The following is a 25,610-nucleotide window of genomic DNA, read 5'->3' as shown; positions in this document are numbered from 1 at the left end:
CCCAGCTCAACTCTGCCAGTCCCGCCAGGTTAACCTGCCTGGGCCTGCGGGAAATATGGCCAGCGTGGAGAAGCAGCGCTGGTATCCCGTCAGTCGTCAGGACTTGTAGGTTAACCCGGCGAGACAGGCAGAGTTGAACTGCATTTAGCGCTAGATTGAGCCTCCGAAGCCTCGCGCATTTGTGTGTGAGCGTATACATGCGCATGCGGCCGCCAAAATATAGTGTTCCCGTCCCCTCCATATTTTGATAGCGAGTTCCGTGCCTGGTGACAGGAGTTAAGGTTTTTCACTGAAAGCCTATTTTGTTTCAAATAAATGTCAGACTATGGCACTTTGGAGATTGGAACGGGCGGAAGAAATGATCAGCACATGAAGGATATTTTGAAGAGGATATTTTTTTCTGGAACTGATGGCAATTGTTAAGTATGTTAACTTTCTACTCTTGCTTTAACTTGTACTCAGACATATAAATACTGTAGACGGACAACTCATAGTGAGACAGCTCCTGAAGCCCATTAAGTTTATTCACCATTGGAGCTCTGAACCAATCACCTTTCACAGCCCAGAGGTGGTCATGTACTCTTGGCTCTTTTATTCCATTATTCTTTTGTACATTTTTGCATTAGCAACAATTTTTGCATCATTCTGATCTTTGGTATGTCATGTTTATTGTATTACATCATTGTCATGTTTTTTCATTGGACCATTATATATTTTACTAATAAACTATGATCAGACTTATTTTAATTACAAAATTCAGAGCAACTGGGTTTAACCAATTGTTTCACATGTGCATATTTTTAAATGCACTTATAGTTCAACAGTGCAGATTACAGCCAAATACATTAGACCTTGATATTTGTAGCATATACATTAGCAAATATTTTAATGTTTTCCATATTTAATAAAACATTTGTTTTAACAATGTTGAGTGTCCATGTCACAAAGAACATTTCTAATGACATTTCATGGGCATAACTCAAAATTAAATGCTACAAGCCCATCTTGTAGGTGATGCCAACTGCCAAGGCCTTTAGTGACCACAAAATCAATTTTGCCTCATTTCAGTATTACACAAATAATACAAGCCATTTGAGTCATTAAACCCATAAATACCCCTATTTGTCCATCTCTAGGTATGATTATTGGTTAGCGTGGTAAATATGACCATTCTGGATGTTTTTCCCCCACCAGAATGAAGAGATTAATTCAAAACGTGTCAATAAATATATTAGCTTCAGGTAAATCTGGGCAACATGAAGGGGGCAGGATATCAATTATTAGATGAGACTTCCATTATGGGTCTCTTCTATAACATTAGATTTCCTCCACAAGTTAAATACAGCTTTATGCTCTGCCACCATTAAATCAAAAACATCACTTACAACATGAGTATTGAGTTTCTAATGTTCATGCAATTTTTAGAATAAAACTCCAGATTATCTATTTTCAAATGGAGTTTGATTTGATCTTAATATATAACAACTGGTTCAGAAACACTTTGCCAGGTTTTTTTCACCTATACCCAGCAAAATCCAAATTTGTTTAAGGAAACATTACTTGTTTATAATGCACAAAATAAACATGTGAGTTTCTCAATAATACTAACTACAGTATCAAGAAACAAAATTCAGCATGTCAGGGGCATCTGTCCAAGTTCTGTTTAGGGAAACATTACTTGATTATACTACATAAAATAAACATTATTTAGCGTTGGTCACCCAGAATGAGCCCATTCTTAGTGGGGTTTTGATATTGGCTGCGTCCGTATAATACAGATTTTGCATGCCAAATATTTGTCTGAGGACTACGAACTCTCAATTATTATTTTCTCGTCAATGAGTAAAAGCGGAGCCTATTCAACCAATGTTGCTCTTGGCCGTGTCCGTGTAATACAGACTACGAGCCCCTGAAGAGCCTGGTTTTAATCAGGTTGCTATAACGTGTAAATTTCCCCTCAGGGGTGTAATGGCGTGATGGATAGGGAACCCGTTACGCTGCTTTCGCCACGATGCACCCACCCACAAATGCTTATCGCCGCTATCTGCGCGCGAAATGCCGAAGACGCGCTTTATATAAGAAAGAACCCACGTGATCGCCACGGCCTTTTCCTCCAATCCCCGTGCCTCGTGTCACGTGCGCCCCGGAACCACGCGCTTTCATCCGCGAGTCACCGTTAGTCCGCGAGCTCGCGCTTCCCGCGGGCGCTAGTCACGTGAGCTGCCGCGCCGCATGGGGCCGCCTCCGCCTCACGTGACCTGGCGCCATGGTTGCGCTGCCTGCGGTTGCTGGTTGGTCTTAGAAATGAATCTTCATTTCATTCATTTATAGATAAAAAACAATTCAAGTAGTTAATACTAAATTTCTGGCTCAATGCGAGATAATATTTTTGTGACGTATTATATATTAATGTACATTTTTGGAATCGTGTTGAGGTCAGTATTCATTTAAGATAATTTCTAATCTTTCTGTAAATAAACTATTACTGGACTATTTCAGTACAGTAATATAGAATTTACATTAAAAGCTTTATTATTCCTGTCATTTTTATATAGGAACAAAATACTATTAAAGTAATGTTCTTAAAATCACAACCATCTATCTCCACCTACCAGATAAATAAAATTCCTTTCTCATTTTCCCCATTCTCAGGTATTTTAAATTGAAATTCATTTGTCAGCCCCAGACGTAATAATGCAAGTATTATTTTGGTAAATGGAAGAAATTTATTTCAGGACTCACTTTACGGCAGTGACCCAATGATGTAACTATCTCAATTGCGCCCGTGCATCTTGCCTACAAACGTCGTGTGCCCCTTACACTAGATGATTCCAATGGGTTTATTATGACTTAACTGCTAATTTCTGTTTTTCTCTTAATTGTTTAAAACGGAGACAAATGGTACAGTTTCCTACTAAGGAATCGATTAACAGCTGGTACTTTGCAGATTAAGTAGAATGGTAGTTTCTGAATTTAAGTCAGAGATAAAATTAGAATACATTATAAATTAACAAATTGGAATTATTAAAGACCACGTATAGTTTCAATGTAGATTGTGAAATATCTATTTTGCTTCACCATCTTTGTTTAGTAAATGCAAGATTTAAAGGAATTATTGTAAACTAGAAATTCCCTTAAACTCTGAGTGTTTGGAAGTCTTTAGGCACTTTTAAACTGTTGTCTTAAACGTTCAATATTTCAGTAGACATATGGTAACATCTAATAACACTCTCCTATTCTACCCACACAGCTGAAATGGCAGATAACTGCATTGCATGTTTAATTAAAAGTCCAGTTGCACTACAGAGTGGGGATTTGAAAACGGATTCATCAAAGCCTGGAGTGTTTGTTATAGAAGTGACTTTTCCAAAGGAGAGAATTACTAATGTATGTGACACTTGTATCTTTCATATCAGTTAAAGGGGAAAAATACTGTTTGCTTACTGCATGTCAATTTCTATAATCGTATTGTGTTTAATAAACAGTCTTCGGGATGAAAGAAGTTACCAAAATATTGATAAAATAGCTAGGAGCTTGTGAAGAAAAGCTTGACAGAGACACTGACTAACTTAGGGAGTTGTAAAACCATTTCAGCTAAGGAGCTACATCCTTGAGCAATTAATTGAATCAAGCCACTCAGATATAAACCAATATAAACTGGGCTACCTTTTATTCATTATCATTGCACCATTATGTTATTAGTACATTATATATTCTGTATCAAGTCTTTGACACAATTTGGCATGGAATCAACCAGATGCTGACAGTTCATTTCCTCTCAATACTGCAGCTGAATTATGGTATCAACCCTCTATTTGGTGGTACAGTCCCTTCAGCCTCTCCTTGATAATTGACCACAAATTATCAATTGGATTTGGGTCAAGTAAGTTACCAGACCAGTCCAAGCACATATCCCTTTCTGCTGAAAAAGTGGGTCACCTTCTTTGATGTGTGGCACAGTGCCAGATCAATCTGGAAAAGATTTCACCACGCTTCACTACAATACATCGATATATTAAATGGTCTCATCATTCCGTCAACTGGGTGCAGTGAACCAACACCGTAGTTCCATAAACTATGAAGTTGGAGTTCCCTAAACAGCCCCAGAGCATAATTTCAGTATATTTGACAAACTTTTTCTCACTGACTCTGAGCATGTTGGCTACTTTGACCCTGAACCAGGAAATGACTTTCATTGCTAAATAGCACCTTTCTCCAATCTTTATATCTTTGTATTTTCTGTATTGTCCAATCTTTATACATTTGTATTTGTATTGTTTCTTTTTCATAGCAAAATGAATATACAACCGGGTAGCGCTGCGATGGCAGCCTCGCCAACAATCTGTGTCTTTTTGTCTTTTTCTGGTTATTTTTAGTGTGTTTTAAAAGTATGTGTTAATGTTATTTGGTTTGTTTTATGTGGTGGGTTGGCGGGGGGGGGTGGGGGTCATAAGAAACTTTTTTCAATCTCTTACCTTGCCGAAGACACGATTGTTTTCCGGATCGTATCTCCGGTCGCTCTGTGGCCTAACATCATGGAGCTGGCGGCCTTGCTCGGGACTGACTTTGAGCCCCACCACGGGGACTCCGACTTGCCATCGGAGCCGATGGTAATTTTCCTATTATACTAGTGCCCAGAGGATCTGGGATGACGGAGGAACTGACGGAAATCCACATTAGGCAGGAAATGGTGTTGGGTAGACTGATGGGACTGAAGGCTGATGAATCCCCAGGGCCTGATGGTCTGCATCCCAAGGTACTTAAGGAAGTGGCTCTAGAAATTGTGGGTGCATTGGTGATAATGCACCCACTCCCGTCTCTCCCTCCCCCCGTCTCTACCCCCCCCTCCCCCCGTCTCTACCCCCCCTCCCCCCGTCTCTACCCCCCCCCTCTACCCCCCCGTCTCTAACCCCCCTCCCCCCGTCGCTAACCCCCCCCGTCGCTACCCTCCCACCTTCTCTACCCCCCCGTCTCTCTCCCCCCCGTCTCTCTCCCCCCCGTCTCTCTCCCCCCGTCTCTCTCCCCCCCGTCTCTCTCCCCCCCGTCTCTCTCCCCCCCGTCTCTCTCCCCCGTCTCTCTCCCCCCCGTCTCTCTTCCCCCCCCCGTCTCTCTTCACCCCCCGTCTCTCTTCCCCCCGTCTCTTCCCCCCGTCTCTTCCCCCCGTCTCTTCCCCCGTCTCTCTTCCCCCCCCGTCTCTCTTCCCCCCCCGTCTCTCTTCCCCCCCCGTCTCTCTTCCCCCCCGTCTCTCTTCCCCCCCCGTCTCTCTTCCCCCCGTCTCTCTTCCCCCCCGTCTCTCTTCCCCCCCGTCTCTCTTCCCCCCCCCCGTCTCTCTTCCCCCCCCGTCTCTCTTCCCCCCCCGTCTCTTCCCCCGCCGTCTCTTCCCCCCCCCGTCTCTTCCCCACCCGTCTCTCTTCCCCCCCCTTCTCTCTTCCCCCCCCCCTCTCTTTTCCCCCCCCCTTCTCTCTTCCCCCCCCCGTCTCTCTTCCCCCCCCCGTCTCTCTCCCCCACCCCCCGTCTCTTTCCCCCCCCCCTCTCTCCTCCCCCCCGTCTCTCTTCCCCCCCGTCTCTCTTCCCCCCGTCCTCTCTTCCCCCGTCTCTCTTCCCCCGTCTCCTCTTCCCCCGTCTCTTTCCCCCGTCTCTCTCTTCCCCTCTCTCTTCCCCCGTCTCTCTTCCCCCCGTCTCTCTTCCCCCCTCCTGTCCCTCTCTCCTCCCCCCGTCTCTCTTCCCCCCCTCTCTCTCTTCCCCCTCTCTCTCTCCCCCCCCCTCTCTCTTCCCCCCCTTCTCTCTTCCCCCCCCTCTCTCTTCCCCCCGTCTCTCTTCCCCCGTCTCTCCCCCCGTCTCTCTTCCCCCCGTCTCTCTCCCCCCGTCTCTCTCCCCCTTCTCTCTCTCCCCCCCGTCTCCTTCCCCCCGTCTCTCTCCCCCCCGTCTCTCTTCCCCCCCGTCTCTCTTCCCCCGTCTCTCTTCCCCCCGTCTCTCTTCCCCCCCGTCTCTCTTCCCCCCGTCTCTCTTCCCCCCCGTCTCTCTTCCCCCCCGTCTCTCTTCCCCCCCGTCTCTCTTCCCCCCCGTCTCTTCCCCCCCGTCTCTCTTCCCCCCGTCTCTCTTCCCCCCGTCTCTCTTCCCCCCGTCTCTCTTCCCCCCGTCTCTCTTCCCCCCGTCTCTCTTCCCCCCGCGTCTCTCTTCCCCCCGCGTCTCTCTTCCCCCCCGTCTCTCTTCCCCCACCGTCTCTCTTCCCCCCCCGTCTCTCTTCCCCCCCGTCTCTTCCCCCCCCCCTCCGTCTCTTCCCCCCCCTCCGTCTCTTCCCCCCCCCTCCGTCTCTTCCCCCCCCTCCGTCTCTTCCCCCCCCCTCCGTCTCTTCCCCCCCCCCCACGTCTCTCTCCCCCCCCCCCTCCCCCGTCTCTCTCCCCCCTTGTACATTTTCATACATAATGTATAATTAATTAGAGATGAATGTTGCCGTCATAGAAATTAAGAGGATATAATATACTCTTGCATGCACTGAAATAAATAGCTCTGTCACAAAGTCTTTGCCATTCGGAATGAGAACTTCAACCATTTAAGTTGAACAGTGTCATTTCAGCCGTTCATCTGACACTCAATTCTCCTTTGCTTTGCTGTTCACTGCCCAGATTGAGAAAATCACATTTAAGAATTATTATACTGCATTCTTAACAATACGCCTTCAACAACGAGTGTCTGGAGAATCTGACAAAACTGTATTGAAGTGGAAGACTTGTTTACGCAACATGTGTCTGATGTCCAATCCTCACACCGAAAATGGATCACAAGATTACTTTTCCATCTCCAAGCAACAGGTCAGGCTTGATTCTAAATATATAAACTAAAAGGTAGTTATATATAACACAATTTCACTTTTCTTATTTAATATTTGGTTCAAATCAAATTGGATTACATGTTTTTAGGAAACGGGGGTTCCCCTCTTTCATTATAGATGAGGCTCTCACTAGGGTCTCCTTGAATCTTTAGGAAACGGGAGTTCCCATCTTCCATTATACATGAGGCTCTCACTTCGGTCTCCTCGATATCCCGCAGCTCTGCTTTTACTCTCCCCTCCCATTCGTGACAAGGAGAGTACCCCTTGTCCTCACCTTCCACTCCATTAGCCATCGCATACAGCATATAATCCTCCAACATTTTCACCACCTCCAACGGGATCTCACTACTCGCCACATTTTCCCATCTCCACCCCTTTCTGCTATCCACAGAGACCGTTCTCTCCGAAACTCCCTGGTCCCTTCCCACCCAAACCACCCCCTCCCCAGGTACTTTCCCCTGCAACTGCAGGAGATGCAACACCTGTCCCTTTACCTCGACCCCATCCAAGGACCCAACAATCTTTCCAGTCTTTCACTTGCACCTCCTCCAACCTCATCTACTGTATCCGCTGTTCCAGGTGTCAACTTCTCTACATCGGCAAGACCAAGCACAGGCTCGGCGATCCTTTTACTGAACACCTCCACTCAGCCCGTCTTAACCTACTGATCTCCCGGTGGCTCAGCACTTCAAGTCCCCGTCCCATTCCCAATCTGACCTTTCTGTCCTGGGCCTCCTCCATTGTCAGAGTGAGGCCCAGCGCAAATTAGAGGAACAGCACCTCATATTTCACTTGGGTAGTTTACATCCCAGTGGTATGAACATTGACTTCTCTAACTTCCGATAGCGCTTGCTTTCTCCCTCCATCCCCTTCCCAGTCCTCTCACTAGTCTTACTGTCTCCGCCTACATTCTATCTTTGTCCCACCCTGACATCAGTCTGAAGAAGGGTCTCGACCTGAAACGTCGCCCATTCCTTCTCTCCGGAGATGCTGCTTCACCCGTTGAGTTACTCCAGCATTTTGTGTCTACCTTCGATTTAAACCAGCATCTGCAGTTCTTTCTTACACATGGATTAAATCAGGAATGGATTACCATTTTAATTTGGGTAATGTTTCAACCTTAAGATATTATAATTTCTTTTCAGCAATGTTTCTTCCGGTTCGGATAGTCGTATTTGTACAGGCAGTTCTGTTATAATACGTTTCCATAACACAAATTGGATATTTAGTAAGAGATGAATTTGGGAACACTTCATATTATTAGGCTGAATTGGTTATCGATCAGGAAATAGAGAACCATTTTAAAATTACTTTGGAAATTGACAAGCAACTGTTTTTAAATAGTAGAAGGGCAAAAAAACCTGAATCCCCACAGTAATCAGACACATTTGGGTCCAAGGAGACAGTTGCTATATTAACCACAGGTGGCCATTGAAATTGATAAGCAATCACTTCTGTTGACATTTAAGTAATGAAATTGTATTAAATAATGTAATGTGCAGCATTTTGTATGACTACTTGCAGTAACAGAAATAAACTTACCATAAATACCTTTTAGTCTTGAAAATCCCTCAGGAAAAATAACATTGTGATTCTGAAACTCTATAACCCTCTTTCCTCCATTGACAATTGTCTTTATAATGTGATTTTCTACCAGACAAGTTTTGTTAGAAATGCTACTATCAAGTTACAGCAGCACTACTTTCACACACAATAATTCAAAATTAATTCAGAATTGTTCTGGTGGATGCACTGTGTCCTTTACCCAGGGTAGGGGAATCAACAACCAAGGGACATAGATTTAAGGTGAGAGAGGGGATATTGAACCTGAGGTAACGTTTTCACTCGAAGGGTGATCGGTACATTGAATGAGCTGCCAGAACCAGGTGCAATAACAGCATTGAAAAGACATTTGGATGGGGAACAGTGGATAAGACAGGTTTAGAGGGATATGGACTAAATGCGTGCAAATGGGACCAACGTAGATGGGCATCTTGGTCAGCATTGACAAATTGGGCCAAAAGGCCCATTTCAGTACTTTATGACTCTTGACACTACTCTTAGTTCTACAAAACTGTGCAATAATGTTACTTATTCCCACAGAATTTTGAGAAATAAGCCTTTTAAATATCTACAAATTTATCTTCTGTTACTGCAAGTGAAGAATACTAAAAGCTGCATATTACATTGTTTAATAGAGCATGTGTCAATAGTAGCATCTACTTATCAATTTCAGTGACCATCTGCGGTTAAACTGACAATCATATTCTTAAGAGACTGACATTTAATTGCTGCTTGGAGGTGAAGTGGGAACAGTTTTTGTTTTCTCTGCTTGTTAATAGGGGGGTTGCACGCAAGGTCACCGGGTCATAGGGCTTGACGCACGGAGCCGCTCAATCCATCTGGAGGACATCGCAGCTTCCAGTATATGTTGTTAATACATGAAACGTGCACTTTCCAACATGTTAAAAACTGCCAAAATGGTGAATTTTTGCGCTGTAAAAATTGTGGAAGTCGGGGTAAGCGTGAGAGACATGTTCCCAACTTCAGAATTCCAAAAGTGAAGCGAAATGAAGGTAAAGAGCTGGACAACAACAGCTATGGCGAACATTGAACGAGCAGATATCGAAATTGAAATTTTGGGAATTATCGCGTTTGCTCACTGCATTTAATCACCAGTAAGGCATTATTTGTGTTTTTTCTTGATTCCTGTGGCATCTAAAAAGTTTCAGAAGTGATAAATCTGGCTGTAAAATTTTAAAATCGCCCATGGTTCTGAAGTGGGTTTTTACATGTTTTGTTAGTGTGTATATGTGTGTGTGTATATAATAATAATAATAATAATAATAATAATAATAATAATAATAATAATATCTTGTCATTGCACATCAGTGCAATGAGATTTACTATGCAGCTTCTAACCGATGTAAAAGAAAAGTAAAATAAATAAATAAGCTGTGTGACGTGACCATCCGAGGGAGACAGTCCAGGGGGGATGGGGGGCACTCAGCAGGGCCGGTATAGCTCTGGGAATAAAGCTGTTTCTGAGTCTGGAGGTTCGGGCGTAGAAGGCCTTGTAACGTCTGCCGGAGGGAAGTAGTTCGAACAGTCCGTTACAAGGACTGTTGTCTTTACATCTTCCCAAAAAAAACGACACGGTAACAATACCATTTTAAACTATTCCGGTTGACATTGGTCCCGTCGAGGCCGGAACACCTTATCGGAACATTTCATGCTTTATTTCTCGACTTATTACTGATTAAAGTTCAAAACCATGAAAAGACTTTGAAATTAAAAGCACTAGCTTCAAATGATGACGTCACAATGGCTCAGTTAGCTGAGACCAGACTGAATGAAGACTATCCTATATTTGACACGTTATTCGCGATTAAAGCTTTAAAATTGCCAACTTTCACAAGATTTTTACATATTCTGATTCACATTTTCCCCCTTGAGACAGATCACTTTCACTGAATATTTTATACTTTATTTCGGTCGAATTAGAATTAGTCTACTGCAGAAAATCACTGTCATTTTGTCAGCGACAGACACAACTTGTAAATTAACTCATAACATGTATTGGGGTCACCCATAGATGCTTTTTGAACCAAATGATGTAATGACAATGCGGCTGATCCTGCGGCAGCCATCCCCAGTCTGGGTGAATTTTACATTGGAAGATATTAAGGTATACGAGTACAATATCAACAAAAATGTAAGTATCAGCACTTGGCATCCTTCAAAACGCCTGTTGGGAATAGTTACAAAGTACCTTTGTAAAAATGCTTAATATCGTAATTAAAGCCATTTCAATGTACTGATTTGAAATCATGTAAGTTTAAAGGGAATTTCTACTGCTCAGTCCCAGAAAATGCTTTTCACAAAATGACTCATTCTATCACTAGAGGGAAAATGTTCTCTTAGATGAGGATATTGGCTTGCACTTGTTTTAGACTTTGTTGTAGAGATAGTTGTAGATACAGCAAGGAAAAAGGCCCTTCGGCCCACCGAGTCCGTGCAGACAAGCAATCACCCTACACTAGGGACAATTTACAATTTTTGACCAAAGCAAGTCAACCTACAAACCCGCACATCTTTGGAATGTGTGAGGAAACCGGAGCACCTGGAGAAAATCCACGTGGTCATAGGGAGAACGTGTAAACTGTATTGACAGCATCCATAGTTACGATCGAACCCTGGTGTCTGGAGCTGTGTGGCAGCAGCTCTCCTGCTGTGCCACTGTGCTGCCCCTGACAAATGTCTACCATGGACTGATTCAGATGTTATTATAGACTCTAGCTTTAAAAAAAAAAAAGCTTCTTAAAATTTGTGACTAAAACGCAAACATATATCACAAACTAGGACTTGTGTCACTTATTGATCAAAAGACAGATTTGTTTATTGGAAGGACATTTGAGCACTATATAGATTTTGTTTTATGATAGTCCACTGGTTTCATGGTCACCATCATGACATTGTTTTTTTAATTAATTAATTTTATTAATTTTTAAAATTATTCCTGAAGTTGTTAATATTCAATTGGATCCTGATCCAATATTAATAATATTGGGAATCTTAGAACAAAGTATAAAACTTACAACAAATCAAATAAATGTTCTTGATCACAGTGTAATAATTGGGAAAAAATTAATACTAAGATTTTGGAAAAACCCACCAAACACCCACAATTAAAATGTGGATTACAGAAATGTCTGAGACCTTACATAGGTATGTTGCAAAGCCTACCTGAAGCGTCTTTGAAGATCTGCCGCTGCGTGTGTGCGCGATTTTGGCGCCGTTTAGAGGGGGCGGGTTTAAAACGCGATTTTCTCTAGGCTGTTCAAATCGAAGATGTTCAGCCTAGTTAATTATTAACGAAAAATCGCTGGAAGACCCCGTCGCAAAAGCTATTATTAGGTTTAAAGGCCTCGTATAATAGTTATAGTAGTTTAAAAATCAATCTTTAAACCCGCGACCGTCAGCAACCGCAGAGTCTCATAAAGCAAATAGCAGAAGTTAGGTTGTATATTTTTACATTAAAAAGGGCTTCTAAAGATCCCGTTATACAAAATTTAATATTGCGAGTAGCTCATTTTGGCCCCATTATATCGCGCAGTATTTTTCTGGGCATTTGGGGCACAAATCTACCGCAATGTGAACGTTCTAAACCAGCGCGTTCCACAGGAACCCACTGGAAAGCTGATTTAAATGGGCATTTATTTACAGCAATTAAACACTAAATTTCTTCCATTTGGTCTATAAATTAATGTAAATGAGATTTAAAAATCATGTTTTATTGTGAATTATTTGTGAATATTATTTGGACATTTAGGCTATTTAAAAATGTTAATAATTTATTAAGAAATGGATAGATGTTTAGATCTAGTAATTGAAGTCTGAAATTAGCTACAATTAGGTAACTAACTAATTATATGCTTTAATTTCAGGTCATCCAAGTAAGATTATTTTATATTTGTTTCAGAATGCTTCAATCTATAATAACTGAAAATTTCATTCAGTTCTCTTAATTTTTAAGAAAGTTATGGGCTTTTGACTGTTCACGATCACAACTTTTTTGTTATGTCCATAGAAAATCAATAGGGAACAAGATGCTCATTTCCGAGTATGAAAATGGCCATAACTTTTTAAATACTTGAGATATGAAAGTGAATTAGGTGTCAAATTAAACTTATTTTTATGCTTTATCTGATGGGATAAATTACAGACTTGATTTTTAAAATCTCAAAATTTTGTAACATTGCTACCTTACACTTGGAAAAAAATAGACGTCTTAACTGACAAATCAGAACTATTAGCTAGAATATGGTCTCCATTTATTGATTTTTTAAAGAGGTAAATTGGTTCAACACAGAACCTGAGCTCAGGATTGGATGAATAAACTACACCTTATAATCTACGGACCTATCTCCAAAATTGTTATTGGTAATATTCTTGGTTTGTTTTTCTTGGTTTGTTTTTTTTTCCTCTCCCTCTCTATTTGTTTATAGACCTTTCTTTTCAGTTCTATCTTTTAAAAAAATCTATTAAAAAAGCAGAAGATTTGTGCGAATGTAATTGATAAACAAACCTTGTTGCTATTATGTGTTTACGCTTCTAATAAAATTAAAATAAAATTTAAATTACTTAAACTAATTTAGTTCTGACTTTGAATGAGTCACACTGAAACTATAGATGTAGATGTAAAAAAGGTCTCTAATCAGCACAAGCAGATATCCAGAGGACACTCCCTCCTGGCAGGAATCCTTTATATAGCCAATCAAAAATCTCCTCAGCTCTGTCAATTGTCAGATTTATTCTGTCTGCATTCAGGTTGACCATACCAAGCTCGTTTTGGCAGGCAAGATCCCAAGAACAATTCTGGTTGATTTATCACAATTTGTATAACTGGGCATTAATAGAAGTAGGTTATGTGATAACTCATTCATTAAGATCATTGCTGATCCTTGGCCACATTTAGACATTTGATTCTTTTAACCAAACATTTTTCAATCTCGGGCATAGACCAAATACCTCAATTTGTCGGGTATACTGCAAATAGATTAAATCTGGATTGGCAGGGGAACAAAACAAGTTGCACAGATAACGTGGAAGAAGAGAAATTAAAATGACCAGCATGCACAATTTAAACTCTCTTAATATCAGTTACTTTTTTACTTTGTACTTGGTAAAATGTTAATCTAATACAGCATCCATAATTAGAAGTTTTTGTGAATTGTTTATTTCAGAAATGACATGGAGAATTTGTTGAACGAGTCAGAAAATAAAGGTTGGCTATGAACCAACTAAGTAGATTAAATAATTAATTAACGAGTTGCATGCAACATGCTTTTTTACAGCAAGAACAGGGACCGTGGCTTCCTAAGCTCACTCCTTCAGAGCAACCTTTGAACTTAAGTGATGTGAGTACAATGTACATTTTTACGCCAGGAAATAATACAGATCTATGCAGCTTTTGAAGAGGAAAATAAGTTTTCGACCAAAATTCTAACAAAATTCTCTGTCTAATGTCCATTATCCTTCCCATTCACTTCCTGCACTTGAAATCTTTATAACATAAATTCCTGGGATTTATGTACTTCCAGCAGAACCTAAACCAATGATATTCAATGTTCCAATATTTGTTTAGCCACCTGATGAAATCATGAAATCATCCAATGTCTGTTTGGAAAGACCACATGTAAAGTGCATACAGATTTTGAGGGCCAAGATTCAGTTCCAGGTTTATGCTCAGTTCTCAATCCGGTTCAACAATTGTCATCAGTTCCTAAACAGAATGGAAAATGAACCAAGGTTTTGTCTTTGAATTGCTGTCCAATAGTGCTCATAGAAGTTGACATCTGCATTGTGATTGGTTTATTATTGTTACGTCTACCAAAATGCAGTGGGTAAACTCAATTTAGCATGTTATCCAAGCAAATCATGCCATACGTGATTGGAATTAGTGCAAAAGACAAAATAAACAGTGCAGAATGTAGCGTTACAATTTAAGAGAAAGTGCAGATTAAAAAGTGCAAGGGCCTAAAATAAGGTAGATTGGAACATGGGGAAATTATCCCTAGTATAAGAGAGGTACACTCAAGAGTCTAATAACGATGGGGATGAAGCTGTCTTTGAATCGGGTAGTATATGCTTTTAGTATTTTCTAACTGACAGGAGAAGTGAGAATGAGAATGGGGTGTGAGAGGTCTATAATTGTGTTCATGGTTTCCATTGTGTTAATACTTTCTAAAGGCAAGGTGAGGTGTTGATGGAATCGATGGTGGGGAGAACGGGGAGTCGTGGTGGGAGATGTTTGTGTGATGAACTGGGCTGCATTTACAACTCTTCACAATTTCCTGCTGTTTTGTGTAGAGCAGTTGTCAGACTGTGATGCATCTGGATCAGATATTTTCTATAGTGCACCTTTAGAAATTGGCAACTCTTCCGAGGAAGTCTTCCGAGGAAGTAGAGGCATTGGTGTGCTTTCTTTGTCAGAGCACCAATGTGATTGGAGCAAGACAAATTGGTAATATTTACACTAAGGAACTTGAAGCTCTCGGTCATCTAGGGGAGATCTTTCCTGACAGAATTCTGTTGTAATTCCTTGAGGAAGTAACAAGCAGGATAGACAAATGAGACCAAGCAGATGTTTATTTGGATTTTCTGAAGGCCTTTGATAAGGTTGCACACGTGAGGGTACTAAACAAGATACAAGCCCATGGTGTTAGAGGCAAGGTACTAACATTAATAGAAGATTGGCTGCCTGGCAGAAGCGGAGTGGAAATAAAGGGGGCCTTATCGGGTTGCCTGCCAGTGAATAGTGTTCCGTGTTTGAATCTCCCGTGGGGGCTTGAAAGCACGTTCCATCAGATTCAGGAACAGCTTCTTCCAGCTGTGATCAGACTACTGAACAGACCTCACATAAACCAAGGGTGAAGTCTTGATCTCCCAACCTACCTCACTGTGGTTCTTGCCCTATATTTCTATCTACTTATTCTCTGTAGCAATAGCACAATAACACTAATATTAAGCACCCTGGTATTTTTCTCTGTGCTACTGTTATACTGGGTATGGCTTGATTGCACTCGCGTTTGGTACAAATTGACTGGATAGCAGGCAAAGTTTTTCACTATCTCAGTGCACATAATGATAAAAAGCCTATACAGGTGCACAACCTTTTATCCGAAGATCCAAATAACGAAAACCTCCGAATAGCGGACATTTTTTCGGTCCTTGAAGAAAGGTCCTTGAAAACGTTCACCGAGGGCGGCCCGCAGAGGTGACAGCGGAACCTCCGGTCGGTCCTCGAAGAAAGGGGAACTAAATCCCCATTCATAAAAGAGAAGGTGAGGGTATATTGCGCGGGAGGGTTAATAATTGACAATATGCTGCTGCCTGCCCGCTGAGTTAAAAAGTTCCCACGGTAGACTCACGATACACAGCCCATTGCACCAGCGCGGGGGCTTTGCACTGTCTTCACGTCGGCAATGCCAGTAGGTCAGTGCCAGTCACCGGAGACGTCAGGACCAACGGGACACCGACCCCCAGGACCACTGCAAGCACGGAGATCCCAGAGACCCACAGCCAGCAGCAGCCCAGCCCCGTTCCAACTCCCGAGGAAAACTGCAAACTGGCCGGAGACGTCAGGACCACCAGATGCTGCTCCCCGATGGGCCGCTACGGCGACAAATGGCAGTTCGCCCACAGCCCGAGCTGCGCCCCCTCATCGGGACACCGACCCCCAGGCCCACTGCAAGCACGGAGATCCCAGATCAGCAACTCCAGCCCAGCCCCGTTCCAACTCCAGAGGAACACGCTCCCCGTATGGGCAGAAGCTGATGGTGTGCAAGGTACGTCTTGTTCTTGGGGTCGCGCAGCTCGGGCTGTGGGCGAACTGCCACTTGTCGCCGTAGCGGCCCATCGGGGAGCAGATTCCTCTGGAGTTGGAGGGGGAGGGGGGTATTGTGCTGTTTGATCGCCCCCTACTATCCCAGGGACAGGGAGACAGGACGTTCACCGAGGGCGGCCCGCAGAGGTGACAGCGGAACCTCCGGTCGGTCCTCGAAGAAAGGGGAATTAAATCCCCATTCATAAAAGAGAAGGTGAGGGTACATTGCGCGGGAGAGTAGGAATCCCAAGACAAAGTTGAGTGAGCGTTCACCGAGGGTGGCCCGCAGAGGTGACAGCGGAACCTCCGGTCGGTCCTGGAAGAAAGGGGAACTAAATCCCCTTCATAAAAGAGAGGTGGAGGGTATATTGCCCGGGAGGGTATATCGCCTACCTGGAAGAAACCGGACATTTTTTCCAGGATGTCGTCTGCACACCAAAGCTCACGTTTGGCGCTAAACATGGCACGCCAAAGCTCACGTTTGGCGCCAAACGCACGTCGCCTCTGCTGCACACGGATATAAGAGTGTGAAAATGTCGCCTTAGGCCGCCTAAGGGCATGTAGCCCCGCTAGGGTGACATGAGTGCGAGAGGTGATTCGATGCTGCGGTCACATTTACAAATTCAGGAATTCATTCAACACACTGCATTTCATACAGACATTTATTCTGCAAGAAAAAACTACATTGAAGACTCAAACTCGCGACCGAGGAACTGCCGGGATCAAGGCGCAAACTCGCGACCTTGCGGATATGAGCCGAGCACTCTACCACTGAGCCAGCCATTAAAATCTACGCTAAAAAAAATTCCATTCCGAAGGCCGACAAATTCCGAATTACGAAAAGTGTCTGGTCCCAAGGCTTTCGGATAAAAGGTTGTGCACCTGTACCAATAAATATGAGTTTTGAAGAACCTCATCTTATAGCTCTGAAGTTATTTTGTTTAAAACCATTGGGTCCAGACCATCAGGACTTGGCAACTTGACTGCCTGTAGACTCATTAGATTTTCCAATGCAGGTGATTCCTGCATGTGGTTTAAAGAAATTTGCCTTAAATTGCTAATCGATATCCAAACATATAAGATGCAGAATAAATTTGTGGATGTATAATTTATGTTTGCAGCAATTAAGTAGATAAACACAAAATGCAAAATAAATCAATTTTGTCCTTTAAAAAAAAAACTCATATCCTAACATATGCACAGATAATGTAGCAGCATTTTTATTTAGTGCCATAGCTTCCTTTTTCTATCCAGCAATTTTAATACTCCAGGAATTTTCCATATTCTTCACCTTTGAGATGTCTGAAACGGGGCCAGCAAGTTGTAAACCTAAGTGACCACTATTATTTGGAGGTAGACATTGTATCACTACACTCTCTTGCTATATTTGATATGTGTTTAAATGTGTCATCATTTAAACTAAAGGCCTGAAGGCAAAAAGCATCTTTAATCACCGTGTCTCCAAATGCAGTTGCTGGCCTGATAAGATACTACCTTGTAAGTTTCCAAACTAAATCTCTTAACCAACCAAAATTATCCTTCTGCTGTGCTATTCTTTATTACTGTTGAGAGAGAAACATTCCATAGAATCGTATCTCCACTTTTAATGGGATCCAAGACGAAATAAGGTTTTGCATTAATGAAAATCATCATATGGACAGTTGTCTAGGAATTCAACCCCTCTAACATGCCTGTACCTTGTCCCTTATGATAGTGATTGTTACAAGTTCTTCCAGACTGTTTGAAACTAGCCCATCAAATATCTGCAGTGATATTAGCAGAGTTGTCCGCTATGAAGACATGCATTGATTTAACTTTGCTGTCATTTCCTTGTTTTTCCCGTTATTAATTTCAGCTGTGACTCTGTAGAGATTCCACGTTTCTTCCAAATAACATCTTTCATTTTATCCATTAAAACCCCATCTGTCGGTTTTGATAATACATCTGCCAATTTTCTCTCATTATCAATTTTCTCCGTCTTTACTTGCGACCACACATGCTCTAATTTTTCATCTATTGTTTCATCAATCATAATCTTATTAAGTGGTGATATAGGCTCGAAGGGACAAGAGGTCTGAATAGAGGCTGCTAATTCCAACGCTGATATTTGGAGTTAACAAGGAACTTGTGGCAGAATAAGAGGGTGAGAGAGTGTTGGTGTGAACTGGGAACACAAATAAGAGCATATGAATACAACATTTCAACTATGGTCAAAACACGTACTTTTTCTTCAATTACAGTTGTTTTTTTACAGGGATTACCGGATCCAGACGTGGTAGCTTCAAGTGTACAACAGATGTGGGTGTTGACTGAAATGGTCCAGAACAATTCAACGTCCGCCCGTGTTGGACGCTTTGATGCAAGTATCTTTATTGTTTTCTTGCAACTTGTCAATAAGAAAATTAACCTAAAATATATAGCAGAAAATTGTGAATAAATGCATTTATGAGAAGATGGTCTCAATATTCATATCATATCTATGTACTTAAAAGTCTGATCTTGGATGTTTGTGTATTTGTGCATTTATTTGTTTGTGTATAATCACATCTTCTCGAAAAAACGACACGCTTAACAGTAAGATATTTACATATTCCGGCAGAGATTTTTTCCAGTGGTCCAAAATCGCCTTATCTGAAAATGTCATGCTTTATTTCTCGAGTTATTACTGAAATTGTTCAAAAATCGGACAAAACTTTGAAATAAAGACGACTGTCTTTCGCTGATGACGTCACAATGGGTCTGCTTGCTGCCGTCTTCCTTGTGCTGCGAGTGACTTCATCACCCCCCCCCCCCAACAATCTCTCCCTCCTCCTCCCCCCCCCCCCCTGTTATTCAAAAGACGCAGAAATAACGAGCAAGTCAGGCTCTGCTCTGAAGCCGCCGAACTCGCAGTCCTTTGATCGCCGGTCGAGTCCCCTCGCTCCGGGTCCTTGGGTCGGCGCATTATTGCGTTCGGGAACCAGCCCTGCCCTGTGAGTCTCTCCCACTACACTGGGCCTCTCTCTGTCCCCTGTCCTCCCTCTGTCCTCCCCCCCCTCCCTCTGTCCTCCCCCCCTCCCTCTGTCCCCCCCCCCTCTGTCCCCCCCCCTCTGTTCCCCCCCCCTCTGTCGTCCGTCCCCCCTCTCACGTCCGTCCCCCCTCTGTGCCCCCCTGCCTTCCCCCCCCCTCTGTCCACCCCCTGCATCCCCCTCGCTGCCCCCACCCCCTCTCTCCCTCCCCCCCTCTCTCCCTACCCCCCCTCTCTCCCCACACCCCCTCTCTCCCCACACCCTCTCTCTCTCCCCCCCCTCTCTCTTTCCCCTCCCCCTCTCTCCCCCTCCCCCCCTCTCTCCCCCCCTCTCTCTCTCCCCCTCCCTCTCCCCCCTTCTCTCTCTCCCCCCCTCCCCTCTCTCTCTCTCTCTCTCCCCTTCTCTCTCTCCCCCCCTCCCTCTCTCCCCCCCTCCCTCTCTCCCCCCTTCCCTCTCTCCCCCCTTCCCTCTCTCCCCCCTTCCCTCTCCCCCCTCCTTCTCTCCCCCTCTCTCTCCCCCCTCTCCCCACCCCCCTCTCCCCCCCCCTCTCCCCAACCCCCCCTCTCTCCCCACCCCCCCCTCTCCCTCCCCCCCCTCTCATGTTTCTGCAGTCTCCTTGGATATCATGTTGAAATTAATTTGGGATATATGGATTTGAAAAGCAAGGATAGATGCTGTCACTGTCACTGTGCAAAACATGGCCACAGATAAAATAACTAGTTGATTTAACCTATAGAAAACCAGTGCAGGAGAACAGAGATATTATTGAAAGAGAAAATGGTGAAATCCATTCAGAATATGAAGGAACGAATATCACCCTACATTTCTTGTATTCTATCTGTAGGTGGATGGTTCCTACGATGTCAACATGCTATCCTACATCTGAGTGTTTCAAGAATTGCTGTTCCCCCTGGGAGGATCAGAGCAATCAAATTACCTTGTTTTGTGATTGCCTGCAACTTTACAGGCAAAGTACTTGATGCTCCAACTGAAACATGAACTAGTTTTCTGCTTTATGTCTGAGTGGGACCAACTGAACTAACTTCACATCATTGTATTAACTACTCTACATTGTTTTATATGTACAGTTAATAGTGTAACATTATGTTGTAAATGTATACTGTATAGATTGCAGCAATGTTTTGCAAATTTTTCCCTAGTTGCTTGAGCCAACACATTGTTTTGCTAAATTATGAAAATAAACTTCAAAACATTAATTACTGGGATATTTGAGAATTTAAGAACTAAAGAGTGAATGGTATGCATATAAACATTAGTTTTAAACTACATCAAATGATTCAAAAAGTGGGAAGGAAGGAAGATTACAAAAATAAAATCGAGAATGATTAAAAGAATAAATTGAAAGAAAAAACTTAAAGTATCACTACATCCAATCTTTGTATGTGACTGGGAAGTTACTGCAACAGGGATTTTCACAACGCAAATTATAAAAGTTTAATTCTGTATTTCACTGAAGTAATATTTAGTTGCTACATTTTTGCAATGCAGAATATCAATAAAGTCCAGTCTAATGATTTTATCCACAGCACATTTCTAATTGTTAGTTAGTTGATCCTAATTTGTTGTTTACTTTGATGGAAATGATGAGCTAAATTTATCACCCTATACCTAGCTCAACCCGAGAGAGCAATGCTAGCTCTAGTAATAGAAAATTAGTCAAAGCATGTAAGTGAAGTAAGCACAGGAGAAATACGAGTTTCCATCTGCTAAGGTGTGAATCAAAAAATAAATACCCAAGTTGTCATGGTATTGATTTTAAGAAAATATGAATGGAAGGGGAAATAACCTTGAAGAATTTTGGGCATACCGTGAGATATGGAGGGAACACTTTTTGTTATTGATCAATTTGAATTAAAACTGTGTTTATGCATGAAATGGAAGAGATTTCATACATTCATTGGATATGGGAATAGTTCCATGGACAGTTAATGTGAATCCTGTAGTTTCAGGGAGGTGAAATGACAACGAGTAACTAAAATATTTACCTAAGCATAACTGACATAAAAATTATGCAAAGCTATAAACTGATATAAACAGAACATATAATCAATATGGATTTCAAAAGTTATGTTTGACTAATTTTATTGCATCTATCTATCTTATCATATCTATCTATCTATCTATCTATCTATCTATATACTATTAAAACTCTTGTGCCATCCGACCGGCTGCCGTCCGGCTGCCTGTCTGCCTTTTGATTCGTTGACTTTCTGCCTTTTGATTTGTTGACGGCTGCTCCTTCCTATCAGACGTCCAATCGCAATGCCCGGAAGATTGTTCCAGATGTTGGGGAAGTCCAGAACAAGGGGTCACAGTTTAAGGATAAGGGTTAAATCTTTTAGGACCGAGATGAGAAAAACATTTTTCACACAGAGAGTGGTGAATCTCTGGAATTCACTGGCACAGAAGGTAGTTGAGGCCTGTTCATTGGCTGTATTTAAGAGGGAGTTAGATGTGGCCCTTGTGGCTAAAGGGATCAGGGGGTATGGAGAGAAGGCAGGTACAGGATACTGAGTTGGATGATCAGCCACGATCATATTGAATGGTGGTGCAGGCTCGAAGGGCCGAATGGCCTACTCCTGCACTTAATTTCAATGGTTCTATGTTTCCCTCTTCACACCCCTCTCCCTCTCCCACCCATCCCTCTCTCCCCCACCCCCCTTCCCTCTCTACGCCACCCCCTTCCCTCTCTCCACCCGCCCCCTTCCTCCTACCCCTCTGTCCCTCTTCCATCACTCCCCCTACCCCTCTCCACCTCCCTCCCCACTCTTCCACCTCTCCCCCTTCCCCTCCCCACTCTTTCCCCTCTCTCCCCCACCCCTCTCCCCCTCCCTCCTACCTCCCCATCCTCCCCCTCCCACACATCTCTCTCCCCATCCCCCTCTCTCACCCCCTACCCCGCTCTCCTTTCCCTCGCAAATCTGTCCCGTTTCCTCCACCTCCTCTCCCCACCCTCCCCTCTTCACATCCCTCTCCCCCCACCTGTGTGTTTGGGGGATGGTTAATGTGAGTTTGATGTCGCAGCCCCCCCTCACCCGCCCCCCCCGCAAAACGCCGTTGGGGAAACAGACCCAACGGGTCTGTACTTGGTCTAGTTAATATATAAAACTGTGTGCCTGTCGCCTGCCGTCCGTCCGGCTGCCTTTCTGCCTTTTGATTCGTTTTCATCGTGTGATGTCACAATGCCCAATGCTCGCAGATGTCCAATCACAATGCCCAATGCTCGCAGATGTCCAATCGGAATGGATCCATTTACATGTATGGCTTCCGACTGCATTTCTTCCTTTGATTCACTGCAACTCCGAAACCAGACGCAGAATCGCCGACATCTTTTCCATTTCGGTAGAGATTTCACTTTTCTTTCTAAGTATCCGCTCCTCATTACATTTCGTCGTGTTTAAGTACACGTTTTTAATCAAATCCTACACCCCCCCCCCAATATTTCAAAAATAAACTGGCTTCTCACCCATAGAAGCAGCACCAGCCCCAGCCCCAGCCCCTGGTGAACGTTCCAACGTGTGATGTCACAATGCCCAATGCTCACAGATGTCCAATCGGAATGGAGCCATTTACATATGCCTTTGCAGGAGCCCCAGCCCCTGGTGAACGTTCCATCGTGTGATGTCACAATGCCCAATGCTCAAATACATCGTTGCCATAGTGACAGTACAGAGAAGGTTCACCAGACTGATTCTTGGGATGTCAGGATTTTCATACGAAGAAAGACTGGATAGACTCGCCTTGTACTCGCTAGATTTTAGAAGATTGAGGGGGTATCTTATAGAAACGTATAAAATTCTTAAAGGCTTGGACAGGCTAGATGCAGGAAGATTGTTCCGGATGTTGGGGAAGACCAGAACAAGGGGTCACAGTTTAAGGATGAGGGGGAAATCCTTTAGTACAGAGATGAGAAAAACATTTTTCACACAGAGAGTGGTGAATCTCTGGAATTCTCTGCCACAGAAGGTATTTGAGGTCAGTTCATTGGCTATATTTAAGAGGGAGTTAGATGTGGCCCTTGTGGCTAAAGGGATCAGGGGGTAAGGACAGAAGGCAGGTACAGGATACTGAGTTGGATGATCAGCCATAATCATATTGAATGGTGGTGCAGGCTAGAAGGGCCGAATGGCCTACTCCTGCACTTAATTTCTATGTTTCAATGTCTCCCTCTCCTCACCCCTCTCCCTTTCCCACCCATCCCTCTCTCCCCCACCCCCCTTCCCTCTCTACCCCACCCCCTTCCCTCTCTCCCCCCGCCCCCTTCCCCTACCCCTCTGTCCCTCTTCCACCAATCCCTCTACCCCTCCCTCCCCACTCTTCCACTTCTCTCCCCTTACCCCACCCCTCTCCCTCTCTCCCCCTCTCTCTTCCCCTCCCTGTCCCACCCCTTCCCCTACCCCTCTGTCCCTCTTCCACCACTCCCGCTACCCCTCCCTCCCCACTCTGCCACTTCTCTCCCCCTTCTCTCCTCCCCTCTCCCTCTCCTCACCCCTCTTTCAATGTTTCCCTCTTTTCACCCCTCTCCCTCTCCCACCCATTCCTCTCTCCCCCACCCCTTCCCTCTCTACCCCACCCCCTTCCCTCTCTCCCCGCCCCCTTCCCCTCTGTCCCTCTTCCACCACTCCCCCTACCCCTCCCTCTCCCACTTCTCTTCCCTTACCCCACCCCTCTCCCTCCCTCAACCCCCTCCCTTCACCTCTCTCCCCCACCCCTTCCCCTCTGTCCCTCTTCCACCACTCCCCCTGTCCCTCTTCCACCACTCCTGCTACCCCTCTCCCCCTCCCTCCCCTCTCTTCCACTTCTCTCTCCCCCCACCCCTCTCCCCCTCCAATCCCACTCTCCCCCTCCCTCCACACACTTCCCCCTCTCCCTCCTCATTCCCTTACCATGCACACTCTCTGTCTTTAAGAAGGAACTACAGATGCTGGAAAATCGAAGGTAGACATAAAAAAAGCTGGATAAACTCAGCGGGTGCGGCAGCATCTATGGAGCGAATTGAATGGTCAACGTTTTTGGACGAAACCCGGAAGAAGGGTTTCGGCCAAAAACGTTGCTCTTTTCCTTCGGTCCATAGATGCTGCTGCACCCGCTGAGTTTGTCCAGCTTTTTTGTTGTTGTACCAGCCTCTCTCTCTCTCTGCCCTTTTCTCTTCTCTCGACTCATGCACGCCCGCTCCAACCCCTCCCCCCCCCGCCTTCACCTCTCTCCCCCATCCTCTTCTCCACCCCCCCCCCCATCCCTCTCCACCCTCCTCCTCCCCTTCCTCACAAAATATTTTTTGTGGGGGCGGGTCCTCAGTGTGTGTGACTGTGGTGGCGGCCACGCGCTCTCCATTCAAGAAGACGCTCATCTGTTTGTGGAGGCGCGTGCTTAGTATGTGACCAAAGATCTTATAGCGGAGCTCTCCGCTATAACATCTTTGTGTGTGACAACACACGCTCCCCCCCCCCCCCCCCCCTTTGGTGCAGGAGGCGCGCGCAGCATCTGAACGCTCAGCGAATATTCGAATTCTTCACTAACCGTCATTCTGACTTTGCTTGTGAAGTGAAAAGTCCTGAATTGCATTTGTCTGATGCAGGAAGATTGTTCCCGATGTTGGGGAAGTCCAGGACAAGCGGGTCACAGTTTAAGGATAAAGGGGAAATCCTTTAGTACTGAGATGAGGAAAACATTTTTCACACAGATAGTGGTGAGTCTCTGGAACTCTCTGCCACAGAAGGTAGTTGAGGCCAGTTCATTGGCTATATTTAAGAGGGAGTTAGATGTGGCCCTTGTGGCTAAAGGGATCAGGGGGTATGGAGAGAAGGCAGGTACAGGATACTGAGTTGGATGATCAGCCATGATCATGTTGAATGGTGGTGCAGGCTCGAAGGGCCGAATGGCCTACTCCTGCACTTAATTTCTATGCTTCTATGTTTCCCTCTCATCACCCCTCTCCCTCTCCCACCCATCCCTCTCTCCCCCACCCCCTTCCCTCTCTACCACCACCCCCTTTCCCCTACCCCTCTGTCCCTCTTTCACCACTCCCCCTACCCCTCCCTCCCCACTCTTCCACTTCTATCCCCTTACCCCACGCCTCTCCCACCCCACCCCTCTCTCTTCCCCTCTCTCCCCCACCCCTTCCCCTACCCCTCTGTCCCTCTTCCACCACTCCCCCGTCTCTCTTCCTCCACTCCCACTACCACTCTACCCCTCCCTCCCTCCCTCCCTCCCCACTCTTCCACTCCTCTCCCCCTTCTCTCCTCCCCCTCTCCCTCTCCTCACCCCTCTCCCTCTCCCATCCCTCTCTCCCCCACCCCCCTTCCCTCTACCCCACCCCCTTCCCTCTCCCCCCTATCCCTCTGTCCCTCTTCAAAAGGTA

The 25,610-nt window shown here is 44.5% G+C and overlaps 1 protein-coding gene across 3 annotated transcripts; it reads left to right on the top strand.

Annotated features, from left to right (window-relative positions):
- Nucleotides 1–2,216: 2,216 nt before the first annotated feature.
- Nucleotides 2,217–20,768, top strand: nicn1 (nicolin 1). Of its 3 annotated transcripts, none has more exons than XM_033036805.1 (7): nucleotides 2,217–2,435; nucleotides 3,251–3,387; nucleotides 6,627–6,812; nucleotides 10,428–10,547; nucleotides 13,690–13,752; nucleotides 18,475–18,579; nucleotides 20,073–20,768. In XM_033036805.1, exons 2-7 carry the CDS (start codon nucleotides 3,256–3,258, stop codon nucleotides 20,112–20,114), a joined length of 648 nt encoding a protein of 215 aa, XP_032892696.1. In that variant the 5' UTR covers nucleotides 2,217–2,435; nucleotides 3,251–3,255; the 3' UTR covers nucleotides 20,115–20,768. The 3 variants fall into 3 exon arrangements, with proteins under 3 accessions (XP_032892696.1, XP_032892698.1, XP_032892697.1); XM_033036806.1 differs by having other exon boundaries at nucleotides 2,223–2,435; nucleotides 3,251–3,357; XM_033036807.1 differs by lacking the exon at nucleotides 13,690–13,752 and having other exon boundaries at nucleotides 2,222–2,435.
- The last annotated feature ends 4,842 nt before the right edge of the window (nucleotides 20,769–25,610 follow it).

The sequence above is a fragment of the Amblyraja radiata genome, chromosome 18, assembly GCF_010909765.2.
Source record: "Amblyraja radiata isolate CabotCenter1 chromosome 18, sAmbRad1.1.pri, whole genome shotgun sequence".
NCBI lineage: Eukaryota > Metazoa > Chordata > Chondrichthyes > Rajiformes > Rajidae > Amblyraja > Amblyraja radiata.
Note: the sequence above shows the minus strand (reverse complement) of the source record. Positions and strands in the feature narration are given on the sequence as shown.

Coding starts and splice junctions, on each gene's coding strand:
- nicn1 (XM_033036805.1), top strand. CDS start 3,256: ATGGCAGATAACTGCATTGCATGTTTAATTAAAAGTCCAGTTGCACTA. Junction 10,548..13,689: donor AGTACAATATCAACAAAAAT/GTAAGTATCAGC, acceptor GCTTTTTTACAG/CAAGAACAGGGACCGTGGCT. Junction 18,580..20,072: donor CCCGTGTTGGACGCTTTGAT/GCAAGTATCTTT, acceptor TTCTATCTGTAG/GTGGATGGTTCCTACGATGT.